Source organism: Delphinapterus leucas, chromosome 5 (assembly GCF_059928025.1).
Source record: "Delphinapterus leucas isolate spDelLeu-1000000601 "Yukka" chromosome 5, BTC_Dleu_Yukka2, whole genome shotgun sequence".
In the NCBI taxonomy this organism is placed as follows: Eukaryota; Metazoa; Chordata; class Mammalia; order Artiodactyla; family Monodontidae; genus Delphinapterus; species Delphinapterus leucas.
In genome coordinates, this window is record NC_143133.1 from 35,674,444 (window position 1) to 35,690,916 (window position 16,473).

Here is a 16,473-nt window from a genome sequence, read left to right on the forward strand (position 1 = left end):
CGCTCGCCACAACTAGAGAAAGCCCAAGCGCAGCAACGAAGACCCAATGCAGCCAAAAATAAATAAATAAGATAAATAAAAATTTTTTAAAAACTACAAAAATGCTGATATTCTGGCTACTGTTATTGCAGTAATAAGTAATAAATTTTTGATTTTTACAAGTAATAAACTTTTCCTCATCCCTGACCCAGAAGTCTTGGGTCTTCTACCAGCATCCATGAAATTGTGGCAGGCTAACTTGTTAGCTTACAAGAAGGGTAAAATCTCAGACATTTCACCGTTCTCAACAGTGACTCTGTCAGGTATATATTGCTGTATAACAAACTGCCCTAAAATTTAGTAGCTTAAAACAATAACAATTAAAGATAGACATATATATCAATGGAATGAAATAGAGAGTCCAGGAATAGACATAAACAAAAAGATCAAATGATTTTTTTAGAAAGGTACAATGGCAATTCAATGTAGTATAGAGAATATTTTCAATGAATGGTGCTGGCACAAATGACTATGCATATGCCAAAAATGAACATAAATCCATACCTCACATCTTATATAAAAATTAACTCAAAATAGACCATAGACATAATTTAAAATCTAAACCTGTAAAACTTTAAAAGTAAACATAGGAGAAAACCTTTGTGACCCTGGGTTAGGCCAACAGTTCCTAGATATGACATCAAAAGTGCAATACATAAAAGAAAAAAATGATAAATTGGGCTTCATAAAAATTACAAACATTTGTTGTGTGAAAGACATTGTTAAGACAAATCATAAACTGGGAGCATATATATGTAAATAACATCTGGTAAAGAACTTGTATCTAGGATATATAAATAACTCCTAAGACTCAAAAGTAAGAAAACAAACAGCCAAATTTTAAAAAGTAAGCAAAGTATCTGAACAGATATACAATCCATATTTTTAAAAAATGGGCACAGAAGCAAAGGATTATTTAATCCAAATAGAGAATTTAAAAAGTAAGATTTAAATATTACTAATAAGCAATAAAAGAACATTCAATCCTATTTGCAGTCAGGGAACTACAAATTAAAACAATAAAATATCCTTTTTCCCCATAAAATTGAAAAAATTTTATCAGTATCAGAAATACTGATAATATCAAGTGATGGTGAAGGAATGGAGAAATGAACACTCACATACTCTTGGCTGTAATATAAATTATTTAGGAAGCAATTTGGTAGTACTTATTATAATTCAAAACAAGCATATCATTTGGGTCAATATTTCAACTTCTAGCGATCTATTCTATGAAAATAAAATCATGAAAGTGTAAAGATGTATCAATACATAGATGGATTTTGTATTATAAGCTATAATGAAAAAATTGGCAACAATCTAAATTTCCATAAAAGATTGGCTAAATAAACTACAATGTAACCATACAATTGAATATTAGGCAGACAAAAGTAAGGAAGATCTACATGCTGGTTTGTTAGTGTAAAAAGCAAACTGCACACCAATAAGTAGAGAATGATTCCATTCTTGAAAATATAAATGTGGCTGCTTCTCTATATAGATTTCTTGCATCTATTCAAAATAAGATTGGAAAGGAACTTAATTAACATAAGTCACTTTAGGGAAGATGAAATTTGATGGGTGGGTGGTAAGGAATATTCACTTGACAGCCCTAGATAATTTTTTAGAGTACTGGAATTACAGATGATTCTTATTTTTGTTGTTTTCTAGCATTTTTCTGAAATAAAGAATAATTGCTGAAGCAAAGTCCTGGGAGACTGAGAGGAAAGAATTGAGGGCATAAATGGAAGGATCCATCTCAGAAATGGCAGACACCTCATTCTCAGGAAGGGCATGAAAAGTGGCAAGAATTGGTGGAGATATAGATCAGTTGGAGTCCAGGCTGTAGGGGTGGGAGGGCTGGGAGATGAGACATGGCTTGCCTGACAGCTGTGATTTCTCAGTAAGGTTGAGGATGGGACCCAGGGTTGAGGACAGTGGTCAAGGTTTGGAACAGTCAATGAGGGAAAGAGGAGATTTATTCACCAAGGACAAGGGAGGAAAAGTGCACCTGTGAAGTTTTTATTATCTAGTCCTAGAAGTAGCAGACAAGGTGTAAGACAGGCTGGGAGGGTAGTCTTACTTTCCGGACAGGAAGAGGGGAATGGATTTTGGTGGACTGCCATCAGTCTCTGTGGCACTATGACTACCTTAGATTTTGTCTGTAACCTAGATCGCTTTTCCCACCCCCTCACACGTCCATATTCTACCTGACATTCATCCATACTCGATTTTAACAAGTTTCTTTTTTTATGAAGACATTATACACTTACTGAAGCTGAAAGGAACCTTAGAAATACCAATTTCCCCATTTTGTGGATGAGAAAATGGTGAATCACAGAGATAAATGATTTTCTAGTGAGGCAATAGTTTATAAATGGTGGAATTAGACTGACTCAGGTCAGGGCAGTTTCCAAAATGCCACACAAACCCTGTGTAACCATGATTAAAAAGAAAATGATACTATGTCTGCGATCATCACAAATAGTTCTCACAAAACTAAAACAAGGCTTGTGCTTTGGAAATTAAACATAGTATCTATTAAACAAAAATTACTCCTGTTGAAGGTGATGGCATAATACAAATATACTGCAATTAATTTTATATGAGATGCATAAAAGAACTGAGTACAAGTAAGTAATTTGAAATGATGCAGGATCTTCTCCAAATCCTAAAATTTACACCACATTCAAGAACTGCAAAGCATTATCCAAGGCTACTTCATGCTTTTGGAAGGATTACAGTGCCCTCTGCAGCTTCAGCATAAATAAGCCCAAATTTGATTTAAAAACAAAACAAAATAAAACAAACAAACAAAAAAAACAACCCAGTAATTTAAATGTCAACATGGAAGTGTATGCAATTAACACGCCTCAGAAATTCACTTTACTTTTAAACTGAGTTAAAATACATATGTAAAGATCACATTTTAAGCAAAATGCACTACAGCATGTATAGCAGGTATCTATTTGTGTAAAAGATATGCAATATAGAAGAAGATACATATATGTGTGTATCTATAGATTAATTTGAGGATAATACTCTAGAACATGGCACAGTTGCCTTTGGGGAGATAAACTAGCACCCTGGGGATCATATGTGGGAAGAAGATTTCTTTTCACTGTGACTCTTCTGGTACTACTTAAATTTTTCATCACATGTATGTATTAATCTTTCAGATAAGAAGAAAAGCTAATCAATAAAGATTTTGATTACCTTTTAAAGAAACGGTATGCATCCAAACTTTAAGCCTCTCTCTCCAGAAGTTCCTTAACTTCAGACAAGTTCTTTAATCTGTTAAAAACAAAACAACATGCCCAAAATGGAGTCACTTATGCTAAGCCCCATATCCACCAAGTGAGATTGAACTTAATTACAGTTTTAGCTCACCCAGAAATGGAATCGTAAGCCAGTCAATCAGGAATGGACTAATCAGGTAATCTGACGATAGAACCTGGCCATCCCCTAAAGGAAAGTAACTTTTCAATTACCAACCCCCTTTTTTGCCCAGTATAACTTCCTGTGCCCTTGTGCCTATAAAAGTCTTTCATTTTATACTGGTCCTTGGAGCCGCTTTCTGTTAGACTGGATGCTGCCTGATTCAAATCAGCTTTTGATCAAATAGACTCTTAAAATTTTTAATATGCCCTTGTTTATCTTCAACAAATTTCTTTGCCCTCCCTAACCACTTAATTTAAATGAAAACTTAGCTTCTTTAACTCTGTGTTATCTTATTAGATATACCCAGCATCTTCACAGTTTAGCTGTGAGAAAAGTAGTCTATACTAGCTCACATTTGCTTAACCAAAGCAATATTGAATAGACTACAAAAGAGTAGACTATTTTATTTACGGTTTTTATCTACTAACTAATCTCTTAAATTTGGGAGAAAGTAATCAATATTCACTAAGATATTAATAATTATGAAATAGTATACAATGAAAGGTAGGTTTGTTTTCTAACTCAGTGCTCCCCTCCAAAGGAAATTAAGTGTATTCCATGTATCTTTTCAGAAATTATGTCAATATTATTGAGCAATTGAGTATTTTAATTTATAAGCAATATTATTGAGTAATAAATATATGAATTTATTGAGTAATTGAATAAGCAATTTTTTAAATTGAATGTTTACTAAACTGCAAGTATCTTTCTAGGTCAGGGTATAAGGAGTAAATAAAAACAAAGTTGCTAGGCTTCCCTGGTGGCGCAGTGGTTAAGAATCCAGCTGCCAATGCTGAGGACACGGGTTCGAGCCCTGGTGCGGGAAGATCCCACATGCCGCGGAGCAACTAAACCCGTGAGCCACAACTACTGAGCCTGTGCTCTAGAGCCCGAAGCCACCGCAATGAGAAGCCCACGCACCGCAATGAAGAGTAGCCCCCCCGCTCACCCCAACTAGAGAAAGCCCGCGCACAGCAATGAAGACCCAACGCAGCCAAAAATAAATAAATAAAATAAATTTGTTAAAGAAAACAAAAAAACTAAGTTGCTAACCTCACAGAGATGACACTCTGGTGGGAGAAGACATAAATTAATACATATATATTATATCAGAAAGACATAAGGAATATTTTAAAAGAAGAGTAAAGAAACAGAAGTAGTAGACAAGAGAGTTGTTATTTTATACAGACAGAGTTCTGAGAAGGTGACATCTGAGCAGATGCCAGAATTAAATGGAAGAAGAAAACATGGAAATCTGGGGTAAGAGCCCACCAGGCAGAGTAGCCAGTGCAAAGACCTTAAGACGAGCCAGTCCAGTGTCCAATAAACTACAAAGAGGCTGCTGTGGCTAGAGGGGAGAGAGCAAAAGGGAGAGTGGCAGCAGGGAAGGCCAGAGGGGCAACAAGGGGCAAATCACGTAAGGCTTGGGAGACAGCTGAGACTATAGGTTTTATTCTGAAAAAAATCCGGGTGGGGTGGCACTGGGGGTCTTGAGAGAGGATTAACATGACCTAACTTACATTTTTAAAAGATCACTCGATTTGCTAGGTTGAGAATAAACCAGCGTTGGGGGGTAGCAGGGGGCAACACAAACGTAGAACATGAAGACCAGGAAGAGATGGTATTTTGGGCCAGGCAGATAGCAGAAGTTGTGATAAATGCTCACATTCTGGAATATTCTCTAGGTAGCCCCAACAGACATTCAGACACATTGAATGTAAACTCTGAGAGAAAAGAAGTCAAGCATGATGAGTCCATAGTTTATGACCTGGGTAACTGAAAGAGTGGATTTGCCGCAAACTAACCTACAGAGAAAACTGTGGAGCAAGCAGGTTTTGAGGGGAAATTTTGATATGAGAAAGTTCTGATATTAGCAGGTTTTGATATTAGAAGGTTTGTAGTATTTATTAAATATCCAAGATGGGAGAAATAAAGGCATGTGTTTGCTGATGGGACCGGTTTATTAAAGCGGGGGAAATGACTATGCGAGACAGACAAGAGTAAGAGGGAAGGGGTAGGATCTAGTGCACACGTGGAGAGACTTCCAGAGTGGAGGACAGACAGTTTTTCATCTATTTAAAATCTGGAAGACGACGTAAATGGGCACAGACGTTACGTGGGTAGACAGGTTGGCAGGAATCAGTGCAAGGTTTCTTCTGGCTGCTTCTATTTTCATAATGAAATAGAAAAGAAAATCTTGTTTGGAGGAATTAGTGAATCCCTTTTCACTCCCTTGCATAAAACCTTCTATAGGCTTCCCCTCACCATTAGAATAACATTTTAACATGACAAGATCCCACAGGACCTTTCTCCATTGCCCCAAATGCTCAAGCCATGGGGGCCTTCCCTCTGTGCCTCAGACACATGACAAACTTACACAAGCCTTGGGTCCTTTGACTTACTTGTCACTCCATCTGGTAAGCCCTCTCTCCCACCCTCCCAAGTCTGGCTAATTCTTAACATACAAGGCCTCAACCATCCCCCCTAGGCCTTTCTTGAGTACCCTACCTACAGTGGCCCATGCTCTCCTCATAAGTTACTTACACATTTATTATGCATTGTTTGCTTCTTCCCACAAGAACGTTTCATAGAGAATAATAGCTCTACGAAAGCAGGTGCTTTTCTAGTCTATTCACTCTGTGCCTCATAAGCCTGGAACCACATCTGGCATATAGTAGGTGCTCAATGAAAATTTCTTAATGACATATTTGAAAAAGTAAATGAAAAGAATGCATGTAGAGCATATAACAGAGCCCCTGGCAATAGTAAATCTTCAATAAACGTCAGCTGTTACGATGGTAACAAAAACAGCCATGGCATCAATCATGAGCACAAATATAAAAGGCTAATCCTCCTCTGTGCTCTTGAATCAATTCCCCTTTTGTTGTTAGAGACTTTCTTTCATTAATTATATGTCCCTTCCTCATCTTCACAGGCTCCTTCCCTTTAGCTAAAAATGTGCAATATTTGCCCACCGTTTTTTAAAAATCAGTTAAAACACACTTTTCTTAACTCTATATTATCTTATTAGATACAGCCAAGTATTTTCACAGTTCAGCCGCAAAAACAGGGTAGTATTTTGGTTAGGTTACTCTTGGTTAACCAGAACAAATCTTGAATGAACAAACTCATTTTTATTTACTATTTTTCTACTAGCTAGTTTCTTTAAGTTGAATGAAACTACTTAATATTTGCATGCTTAAAATATTAATAATTACAGAATAGTATACAATGAAAAATAGGTATTTTATCTTAGTCCTCCCTCTCTAAGGAAACTAGGTATATTCTGTGTATCTTTCCAGAAATTATGTATGCATATGCAGACATATAAATCTCCTTTGAAAATATCAAATAGCACCATACTGTGCACACAATTCTGCATCTTGGGTTTCTTCCAGCTAATGAAACATCTTGGATGACCTTCTAAAGTACACATAAAGAGCTGTATCATTCTTTATAGTCGCCACATAATGTTTCATTGTAGTGATAAAATGTCATCCATTTCCTATTAATTGACACAATATGTTTCCTGTCATTTGCTAACTATATGTGATGCTGCAACTATGGTAATAGCTATATGGCTATAAAGCAAGACTCTTCATATATCTATAAATAAATCCTTAAAAGCAGAATTGCTGGCATAAAGGACAGCAATTCAGTTTTTTATTGATATTGCCAGATTACCTTCCAAAATAGTTTTACTAAATCAGTAGTTTTCTAATTCTCTAAATAATGAACAACTATTAGTAACTGCAGGTCATATTTTTGGTGAGGGAAAAGGGGATAATTCTTGATCCTTCTTAAATCAACTAAAACTGAAACTACTCCTAAAGAAAATGTTAATACTTTACTGTGACACGTATTTAAAACAAAGGAAACCAAGCACTATTTCTGGGAAAGAATTATTTAGAATCACTTTCCCATTTCTGCTAAAAAAAAGTTTCACCTCACTACTAAACGAGTTTTTCCAGTCTTTAATAATTCTTTTCCTAAGTCAACCTCTTAGGAACTCACAGAAAATGGAAAAAAGGAGTTTAAAGAAAAAGAGAGGGGGCTTCCTTGGGCTTCCCTAGTGGCGCAGTGGTTGAGAATCTGCCTGTTGATACAGAGGACACGGGTTTGTGTCCCGGTCCGAGAAGATCCCACATGCCGCGGAGCGGCTGGGCCCGTGAGCCATGGCCTCTGAGCCTGCGCGTCTGGAGCCTGTGCTCCGCAACGGGAGAGGCCACAACAGTGAGAGGCCCGCGTACCGCAAAAAGAGAGGAAAAGATAAAACTTAAACTCAAGAGTTTCCAAGGAGCACAAGATTCTTCTGTTTCTGGGCTGGGCAGTAACTTTCAACTCTTGGCATTTGAGGTATCTTTTTGTTTTGTTTTGTTTGCGGTACGCGGGCCTCTCACTGTTGTGGCCTCTCCCGTTGCGGAGCACAGGCTCCAGACGCGCAGGCTCAGAGGCCATGGCTCACGGGCCCAGCAGCTCCGCGGCATGTGGGATCTTCCCGGACCGGGGCACGAACCCGTGTCCCCTGCATCGGCAGGCGGACTCTCAACCACTGCGCCACCAGGAAAGCCCTGTTTTGTTTTAAATTTAAAAAACAAACAAACAAACAAAAAAAAAGTGTAATTCCTTAAAGGTCCTAATTCTCTTTTGTTAGTGAAGAAAAAATTCTCGGCTTTGTTTTTCCACAGATTGCAAACCCTTTAAGGGTGGGGTGGAGGATTGCGTTTGTAAAAGGCTGCCAGCACTTCAACGGCGTTTAGCAAACAATAGTTATCTCTGCTATTACCTTGAGAGCCTCTGGCCACAGGCTATCCGGACCCTCTCTCTGCGAGCCCCAAGCTTCCTTTTCCTCCAGACCTTATAACTGCTCCCCCAACCCTTATCCGTGGACACGCCGCCGGCCTGGCGTCCCCCGCGCCGCGACGCAAATGGAACGGCCTATGACGTCACGAGGCCGCGGCTCAATCAGACGCGGCGTTTGGGAAATTTTAAATTTAAAGGCGGGGTGGCTCTTACGCTCAGAAGCGCCGGGCGCGGAGGTTTTCGTACGGTTTCCTGGGATCCAGCCCGGCAGGATGGCCGATGAGGGAGCCGTCGCCGTCGCCGTCTGCGTGCGGGTTCGGCCGCTTAACAGCAGGTAGGTGGGCCAGACCTTGCCCAGGTTCCCGTTGCGGCCTCCGGCCCGGGCCCGAGCCGCAGGAGTGAGTTCTCGCTGCTCCTTCCTGCTCCGCTGCCTAGAAACTCGGCCATTGACTCGCTTTGTGCCGTGGTTTCTTATGTGTAAAGTGACGGGCCAGGATCGGAGGATCTAGAGGATACTTTCCAGCTGTGGGATTCTCTTAAGTCTATAACTCCGGCTCGCCGACATTAAAAACCCTACTCCCTGCGCTGCTCTGCCGTCCCCCCATCTGCGCTCCCCATCCCTCCCCCAGGAAAGTCGCATAGGAAAAATTCTTACTGGCACTCTTCACAGCTAGTCATTTTACATTTAACTGACGCTCTCTCCCCCTTTACTGTATACTCCTTGAGCGCAAGAACTAGTCAGTCTTCTTCCATTGTATTCGGTAGACCCTCAACACTTCAGTGACTGAACTCCACGTTCAGAAGGTTTAATGACCGATATTCATCAAAATTGATTTTTTTTTTTAGTTCGGTGTACTGTACTAAACACACACTACCATCGTTGCCCAGTGGATCTTACGTTCTAAAGGGGTAGACAGAAAATAAAGTGAAAAATATAGAATATTAAGTGATGATACTGGAGTAATAAATGCTATAGAGAAAAAACAGGAAAGGGCAGAAATGAAAATGAAGTCTCCTTTGCCTGTCTCGGGCCTTTGCCCCAGAATGCTGACACATTTTGTTTGAGAAACATTTGTTAACCATTAATGGGTGTTTAATAAATAAGAATATCAAAATGAGGAATTTCCTATTTTTAAGAAGCTCATTAATGCATTAGAAGAAAGCTACATAAAGCATTATAATACATCATGACAGGTGTTATGATAGACAGGTGGAGAATGTTTGCTAGAGGAGTCTTTAGTCCTTAAGTGAGATAGTTTAGGGGAGGGACAGGGCTGTGTAGGAAACTCCTGATACTTTTCATGAATGAAGGAACAGTTAAGTTAGTTAATGGAAACAAAAGTCAGGGTATTCCAGGCAGAGAGGGGTCGAATCTTATTTTGGAGTGACCTTCAGCAGTTGATTTGTATGGAGTTAGGGTGTATATAGGAATTTAGAGGAAGATATGGGTCGAAGAGAGAAATTACAATGATCCAGGTGTCATGTGCCAAATTAAGGATTTCAGATGGTTTTTAAAGGCTTTAAGCAAGAGGGACATAACCAGAGTTGCATTTTCAATGTATCTTTTCAGCCGCCAGTACTGGGTTGGAAGGTGGAAGTGAAGAGCTTCACAAAGAAACTCCCATGAAAGTGCAGGAGGTCACAAAGCCCCATTTAAAATCCACCTTTGACCCCTCAAAGGTGGATTTTCCACATTTATCCTATTTATGGTATACGTCATTACCATCTTTTAAAATATTCATCAGAAGATGAGGTCTTTTCAGTTATCTTTCATGCAACACAACTTCTGTGACCAGTTATTCTAAAATGCAGTTTTTTTATTCTTTTAGAGAAGAGGCGCTTGGAAAAGATACTCAAGTTTACTGGAAAACTGACAATAATACAATTTATCAAGTTGATGGGAGTAAATCCTTCAATTTTGGTAAGTTTATAACAGCATCAAAAGTTAACCTGGTATCATTTTTCTATTATGAGTACAAAAGCCTTACGAATAACACTGGATTTGTCACTAAAGATCAAACTAAGCCTTCAGTAAACTGCTTCAGTGGAAACTTTGAAAAATTGTTCATCCATTCATGTACGCTAAGTAAGATAATAAGCTGACACTTAAAACATAGCAATAATAAAAGATAATAAGTAAATAAAAAATTAAACACAGTTATAGTTCCTTTTAACTGAAATTAACATTTTTCCTCTTATTCGTCAACGTACTTGTGGCGTAAAACTCTGTAAGCCCAAAATATGTCAAGTCATCTTTAAGATCTTCCAGTTTGGTTTCTTTGTTGTTTCTTTTTTTGTTGTTTCTTTTCTTTTTTTTTTTTTTTTCAGTTGTTTTTCAAAACTTTTTAAAGAATAAATAGTGAAGATATTCCTTCTTTGTCTGGTAGAATACAGCAGGGACCTATCTCTGCTTTTGTGGATCTTATTTGGTGGAAAGAAAGGCTTTAAACAAGTATTTACACTTATGATGACATAAGCTTTGTGGGAGTTTATAGCAGGGATCTAACTAATCTAGGTGTCTGAAATGGTACCACTTACACTGGGACCTGCAGGATGAGTGAGAGTTAGCTAGGACGAAGGGACTTGGAGGACCTAACTGTTAACTAGGTTGATTTGTGTATTGATTTAGCATGTATATAGTGCTGACAATGTGCCAGGCGCTGTTCTAAGCACTTCATATATATTAACTCATTTAATCCTCCTAATAAGCTTATATATATTTGGTACCTTCCCATTTTAATGAGGAATCAGAGAGGCCTGGAGTCACACAGCCAGCAAATGAAAGAGTCAGGCTCCAGATCTGTGTTCCAGCCACACTACTATGCCGCCACTTAGGCACCACAGAGCAGCAGTGACGGCCTGTCACCAACCCCAGGAGTAAGTGATTAAGTTGTCCAATTAGTGTTTAACTAGAAAGCCACAAAGATACGCAGAAGAGAAAATGATTCCTGGTAAAGGAATGTTTGGTGGTATTAACATAATTTTTAAAAGGTAATATGTGCCAGAGATTATAAAACCTAAGTACCACAGATTCTCAGTAGCCATATACGCCCATGAAGGTTTTGGACTCATCCAGCTGTCTGAAACAGATAACATTAAAGTTTGAATCATCCTGCCATTTCTCCTTGCTCTAAAATCATGACCCTTAAGCAGCCTTCAGATGGCACTTTAGTTTTCCATATTGTTCTGCCCATAGGGCAGATGTGTGGTCATGGTGCAAACAGTGTGATCACTGAATTTCTCATTGTAGGTCAGTACATTACCCTCCTGATTTACAAATCCTTTTCTTGTGAGCTTTTTAATGTGAGGGCACTGCTAAAAGAGTGGTCTATTTTTAATGTACTAACAAAAGCAGAGAACCACATCCTGGACTTGTGAATTTATCAGTGCAAATGCTACTCTAAACCCAGCCTTTAGCAGCACTTCAGCTTTGGTCGGTACTTTTCTTCCAAATATCTGTGTTTTTTGGTTTCGTTTGAGCTAGACCTTCTTGCTAGGTATGTTAAAAACATTAACATTTCTCAAAGAATAGTAATAGTTTATATTTCCTAAGTATTAACATATGTTCACAATAATTGTATGAGGAAGATAATACATATCCATTTTACACATTAGGGAACTGAGGCACGGAGACATCAACCACTTTGGCCAAAATCACACTGTAAATGGCAGAACCAAGATTTGCAGGCGGTCTGATTCTGGACCCCCATATTCAGCCACCATGCCCTACTGCCTCTTGAAAGCACATAGGGTAACAGACTTGTATTTTTTCTGTGTGAGGACCAACACATTTTACCTAAAGAGAAGAGTATTTTCAGAGGACCAATAAGTTGAAGGAAATATTGTGTCTTAAATCTTTTATCATACCATATCCTGACAATTTTATTTCTGTGGGCAACTACTAATTCAGAATGAAAACAGTTAATTTGTTTGATTTAACTTTTATGTTTTGTTTTTTAGATCGTGTCTTTCATAGTAATGAAACTACTAAAAATGTGTATGAAGAAATAGCAGTACCAATCATAGATTCTGCCATACAAGGCTACAATGGTGTGTATTCACTGCAAAAACATTTCAGTCTTGGGTGTCTGTTTAGCAAGTATTGATAGTTTTATACACTATAGATTCATTTTTAATCTTTGCATGTGTGTGTTTTGTTTTTGCAGGTACTATATTTGCCTATGGGCAGACTGCATCAGGAAAAACATATACTATGTTGGGGTCACAAGATTATTTGGGAGTAATACCCAGAGCAATTCATGACATTTTCCAAAAAATTAAGAAGGTAAATAATTTAGCTAAATTTCTAGTACATGCAGGTAAAAGTGGTGATAATAGGATAGCAACCTTAGTGTTCTCTTGTAATGATGAAGTATATTTATAGTTATCTCTTGATTATCCATGAGGAAAGAAGGAAGGCATAGCATAGATTCATTTTTTTCCCACAAACTTACTAACTACAAAGCTTAAAGTTCTTTCATTCTTTCCTTTGAATCATGAAACAGTACTCCCACCAAAAAGTGGGCATTAAGGAACAGGAAGATCTTATCACAATGATTAGGTCCTCATTGTCTTTGTTTAGCTACCAGTGATTATTAAGGAGCAGTAAAAAGCAGACTAGATAAAAGACAAGGGAATCAGAAGGTCAGAATAGGCAAGCTAATTAGTTGAGTTGGTTTTAAATTAGTTTTTTCATCATTATTTTATTTTTAATTTCTTGAATATGTGTAGGTTTTATTTTGAGGTTAGAGAATTGGACTGGGTATTTTCCTGTTAAAATTCTATGATACTATACTTTTCATTATTTCTGAAACAGTGCTTTACTGTTGTTGTTGCTTGTTATCAATATAGAAGCACAGGGGAAGTTTTGTTTTTTGTTTGTTTTACAAAGATAATTTCCTGAAAGGCAAATACCACATGACTTCACTTATATGTGGAATCTAAAAAACAAAACAAATGAACAAACAAAACAGAAACAGACTCATAGATACAGAGAACAAACAGGTGGTTGTCAGAGGGGAGGGAAGTTGGAGGAATGAGAGAAATAGGTGAGGGAGATTAAAGGGTACAAATGTCCAGTTAGAAAATAAATGAGTCACAGGGATGAAATGTGCAGCATGGGGAATATTGTCAGTAATATTGTAACATCTTTGTATGGTAACAGATGGTAACTAGGCTTATCATGTGATCATTTTGCCATGTATGGAAATACTGAATCACTATGTTGTGCACCAGGAACTAACACAGTGGAATAGGTCAACTATACATCAACTAAAAAATAAATAAATATTTTTAGGGCTTCTCTGGTGGCGCAGTGGTTGAGAGTCCGCCTGCCGATGCAGGGGACGCAGAATCGTGCCCCGGTCTGGGAAGATCCCACATGCCACGGAGCGGCTAGGCCTGTGAGCCGTGGCCGCTGAGCCTGCGCGTCCGGAGCCTGTGCTCTGCAGCGGGAGAGGCCACAACAGTGAGAGGCCCGCGTACTGCAAAAAATAAATAAATAAATAAAAAGTTTTAAAAGATAGTTTCTCAAAGAATATTTTAATATTTAATATTAGCACATAAGCATTCATTATTAGATTTTCATAATTGGATGATCTCTGATGTTTTCTGATATGTTTTCACATATCTTTTTCTTCTAGTTTCCTGATAGGGAATTTCTTTTACGTGTGTCTTACATGGAGATATACAATGAAACCATTACAGACTTACTCTGTGACACTGAAAAAATGAAGCCTTTAATAATTCGGGAAGACTTCAATGTAAGTAACAGAGTTAACAGAGTGGCTCAAAAAAGAGTTACTCATTGGGATTATTTTTCTTGAACATTTGCCTTTAATTTCTATATATTTTAAAGTGTCTCCTGTTACTATGGTTTGTTTTTTATATTCTTTCTTAAACATTTATAGAGATTATCTCTTAAGTAACATGTATAGTTTTTAAATATTGACAGCTATAATATTGTGGCATAAGTGCCTAAAAAGAGCAAGCTGGAAGTATCAGGTTAGAATTCGATGTATTTTGGTACAGGAAATAAATTGTAAATAGCATAGATTTAGTTGTTATTTTTGTACAGAATAAAAGTGCCCATTTTCTACTCTTAACTTCCACAAATGAATTCTATAATACTTTGCACTTTCTTTTTGAAATGCAAAATTTTAAGTGACTTATAGTTCTCTACTTTTCCCATAATTAAACTTGTTTCAGAGGAATGTGTATGTGGCTGATCTCACAGAAGAAGTTGTTTATACATCAGAAATGGCTTTGAAGTGGATCACAAAAGGAGAGAGTAAGACTTTATACTGTATTTCTTCAAAACACGTGTAAAAACTATTTAATTGAATGTATTTAGGCTTTAAATCACACTTTTCACTTCTAAACTTAAATACAAGTTAGTGTTTTTCTTTGGATTGTAATAAACACAGCTGAAATATGATTCTTTTACAGAGAACAGGCATTATGGAATTACAAAAATGAATCAAAGAAGTAGTCGTTCTCATACCATTTTTAGGATGGTAGGTAATCCTCTCTATATTTCGTCTTTCCAATTAAAAATACACTAATTTTTCTACAAGTTGCCTTTTCTTTCTAGATTTTGGAAAGTAGAGAGAAAGGTGAACCTTCTAATTTTGAAGGATCTGTCAAGGTGTCCCATTTGGTGAGTATTGATGAACCGTGATAATGTACTAAATGAGCCGAACCAAAATTTAATTTAGCTGCTGTATGTTTGGTTTCATGAGAACTGTTAACTAATTGGCAAAAGCATCTATAAATTGGTAGTTTAGTCTCATCACTAATATGAGATTACTAGTGGAAATGTAGGAAGAGTTCAGAGAATCTTACTTCCTGTGATCTTATAGCTGCCATTTCCTGAACTTTAGATGTAAGAACTGTAGGAGTTGAGGCTTTCCCTAACTAGTAATTGAGGAAGGGTTGATTCCATGCACATTTAAGAGTTAAAGTAATCTTGGAATTTGGTGATTTTTTTGTGTTTGGGGTTTTGAGGGTTTTTTTGGTCTCTGCCAATGGTATTGAGACTTATGAGATGAACAAAAACCTGGGTGAGAGTTAAAAAATAAATCAGATTATTCAAGTTCATAGTTAAGTACAATAAGAAAATAAGCTTTGTATTATAAACAGTGTTTTAGACTATAAATCCCTTGAAAGGAAGAGTGATATCTCCTTCATCTTTGTAACTCCAACGCATTGTACATAGTTTATATTCAATACCTGTTTGTTGATAAGTGAATATAAGCATTATGCAAACATTCCTCCTTGCTGCACTGTATCATTTCTCTTTTTTTGTGCTTCCTTTCTATTCCTTACCATTATTGCTTTATTCTGTCTTCAAGGCCTAAATTCTTTAGTTTGATGTGGGAGATGATGTAAGATTTCTCGATTTGATTTGAAAACTTCAGGGGAAAAAGTAATAAATCTATAATATCTTTGTTTTTCAGATTTTGAAAAATCAGAGTCTTAAGTATCTAATTCTAGTTCACCTGAGTTATTTTACTATACAAGTATATCATTTATTTTAGTAGATTAGTCTTTAACAACAACGAAAAGCATAAAACCTAACTTCTGTTTTGTTTTCCAAACCTAGCCTGTGATATATCACTACAATTTTAACTTTTCTCTCATAGTTTAGCTTTAATTATAAATTAAGTTTAATTATAATTAAATTTAATTATAATTTAGCTTGACATATTCAGTGATCTGTTTGGTGTCTTTTCTTATATTATTTGATGCTCCATCATCTGGGGACCATAGAAACCATCTGGTCCAACACTCCAGACTTCCCACTTACTCTAAGTATCTTCTTGGAAAGAAGTCTTCCCCGAAGAGTCTTTTTCTGGCTCTTTGGAGGTGGTCTTTTTATGAGTGTCTCCAGGCCTTTCTGGAATAATAACATCCAGGTGCTCTTAGCTCTGCTCCTTTATTCCCTTTTGTGGCTTCTTTCCTACTACGCTCCTAATCAAAGCACAGGGGTGTTCTGTGGCTTTTCTTCCCTTGTTTGCCCTTGTTACCATTTCTGTGTTGACGATGGTCAAATGTTTATTGTTTCTAAAGTCTCTGAGTTCTATTTTATTTATTTTTTTATACAGCAGGTTCTTATTAGTTATCCATTTTATACATATTAGTATATACATGTCAATCCCAATCTCCCAATTCATCCCACCACCACCACTT

The 16,473-nt window shown here is 37.2% G+C and overlaps 1 protein-coding gene and 1 long non-coding RNA gene across 7 annotated transcripts in view; one reads left to right on the top strand and one right to left on the bottom strand.

The window, feature by feature from the left end:
- LOC149749115 (uncharacterized) overlaps window positions 1-9,344 on the bottom strand; it is a 239,093-nt gene extending 229,749 nt beyond the window's left edge. The window contains exons 1-2 of the long non-coding RNA XR_016393229.1: window positions 8,267-9,344; window positions 3,256-3,333 (exon numbers count right to left, since the gene is read on the bottom strand). This is a non-coding gene — a long non-coding RNA (uncharacterized LOC149749115). The remainder of the gene's footprint in view (window positions 1-3,255; window positions 3,334-8,266) is intronic.
- The window catches only part of CENPE (centromere protein E), a 77,924-nt gene continuing 69,850 nt past the window's right edge, over window positions 8,400-16,473 (top strand). For 3 of the 6 annotated variants that reach the window (XM_089911622.1, XM_089911623.1, XM_089911626.1), the window contains exons 1-8: window positions 8,403-8,617; window positions 10,113-10,204; window positions 12,244-12,333; window positions 12,450-12,568; window positions 13,926-14,045; window positions 14,491-14,572; window positions 14,731-14,798; window positions 14,876-14,941. In XM_089911622.1, coding sequence (XP_089767748.1) covers window positions 8,409-8,617; window positions 10,113-10,204; window positions 12,244-12,333; window positions 12,450-12,568; window positions 13,926-14,045; window positions 14,491-14,572; window positions 14,731-14,798; window positions 14,876-14,941 — 846 coding nt within the window. In that variant the 5' untranslated portion in view covers window positions 8,403-8,408. Of the gene's footprint in view, window positions 8,618-10,112; window positions 10,205-12,243; window positions 12,334-12,449; window positions 12,569-13,925; window positions 14,046-14,490; window positions 14,573-14,730; window positions 14,799-14,875; window positions 14,942-16,473 lie in introns of all 6 variants that reach the window. The other 3 variants (XM_022567065.2, XM_089911624.1, XM_089911625.1) reach the window with 2 other exon arrangements.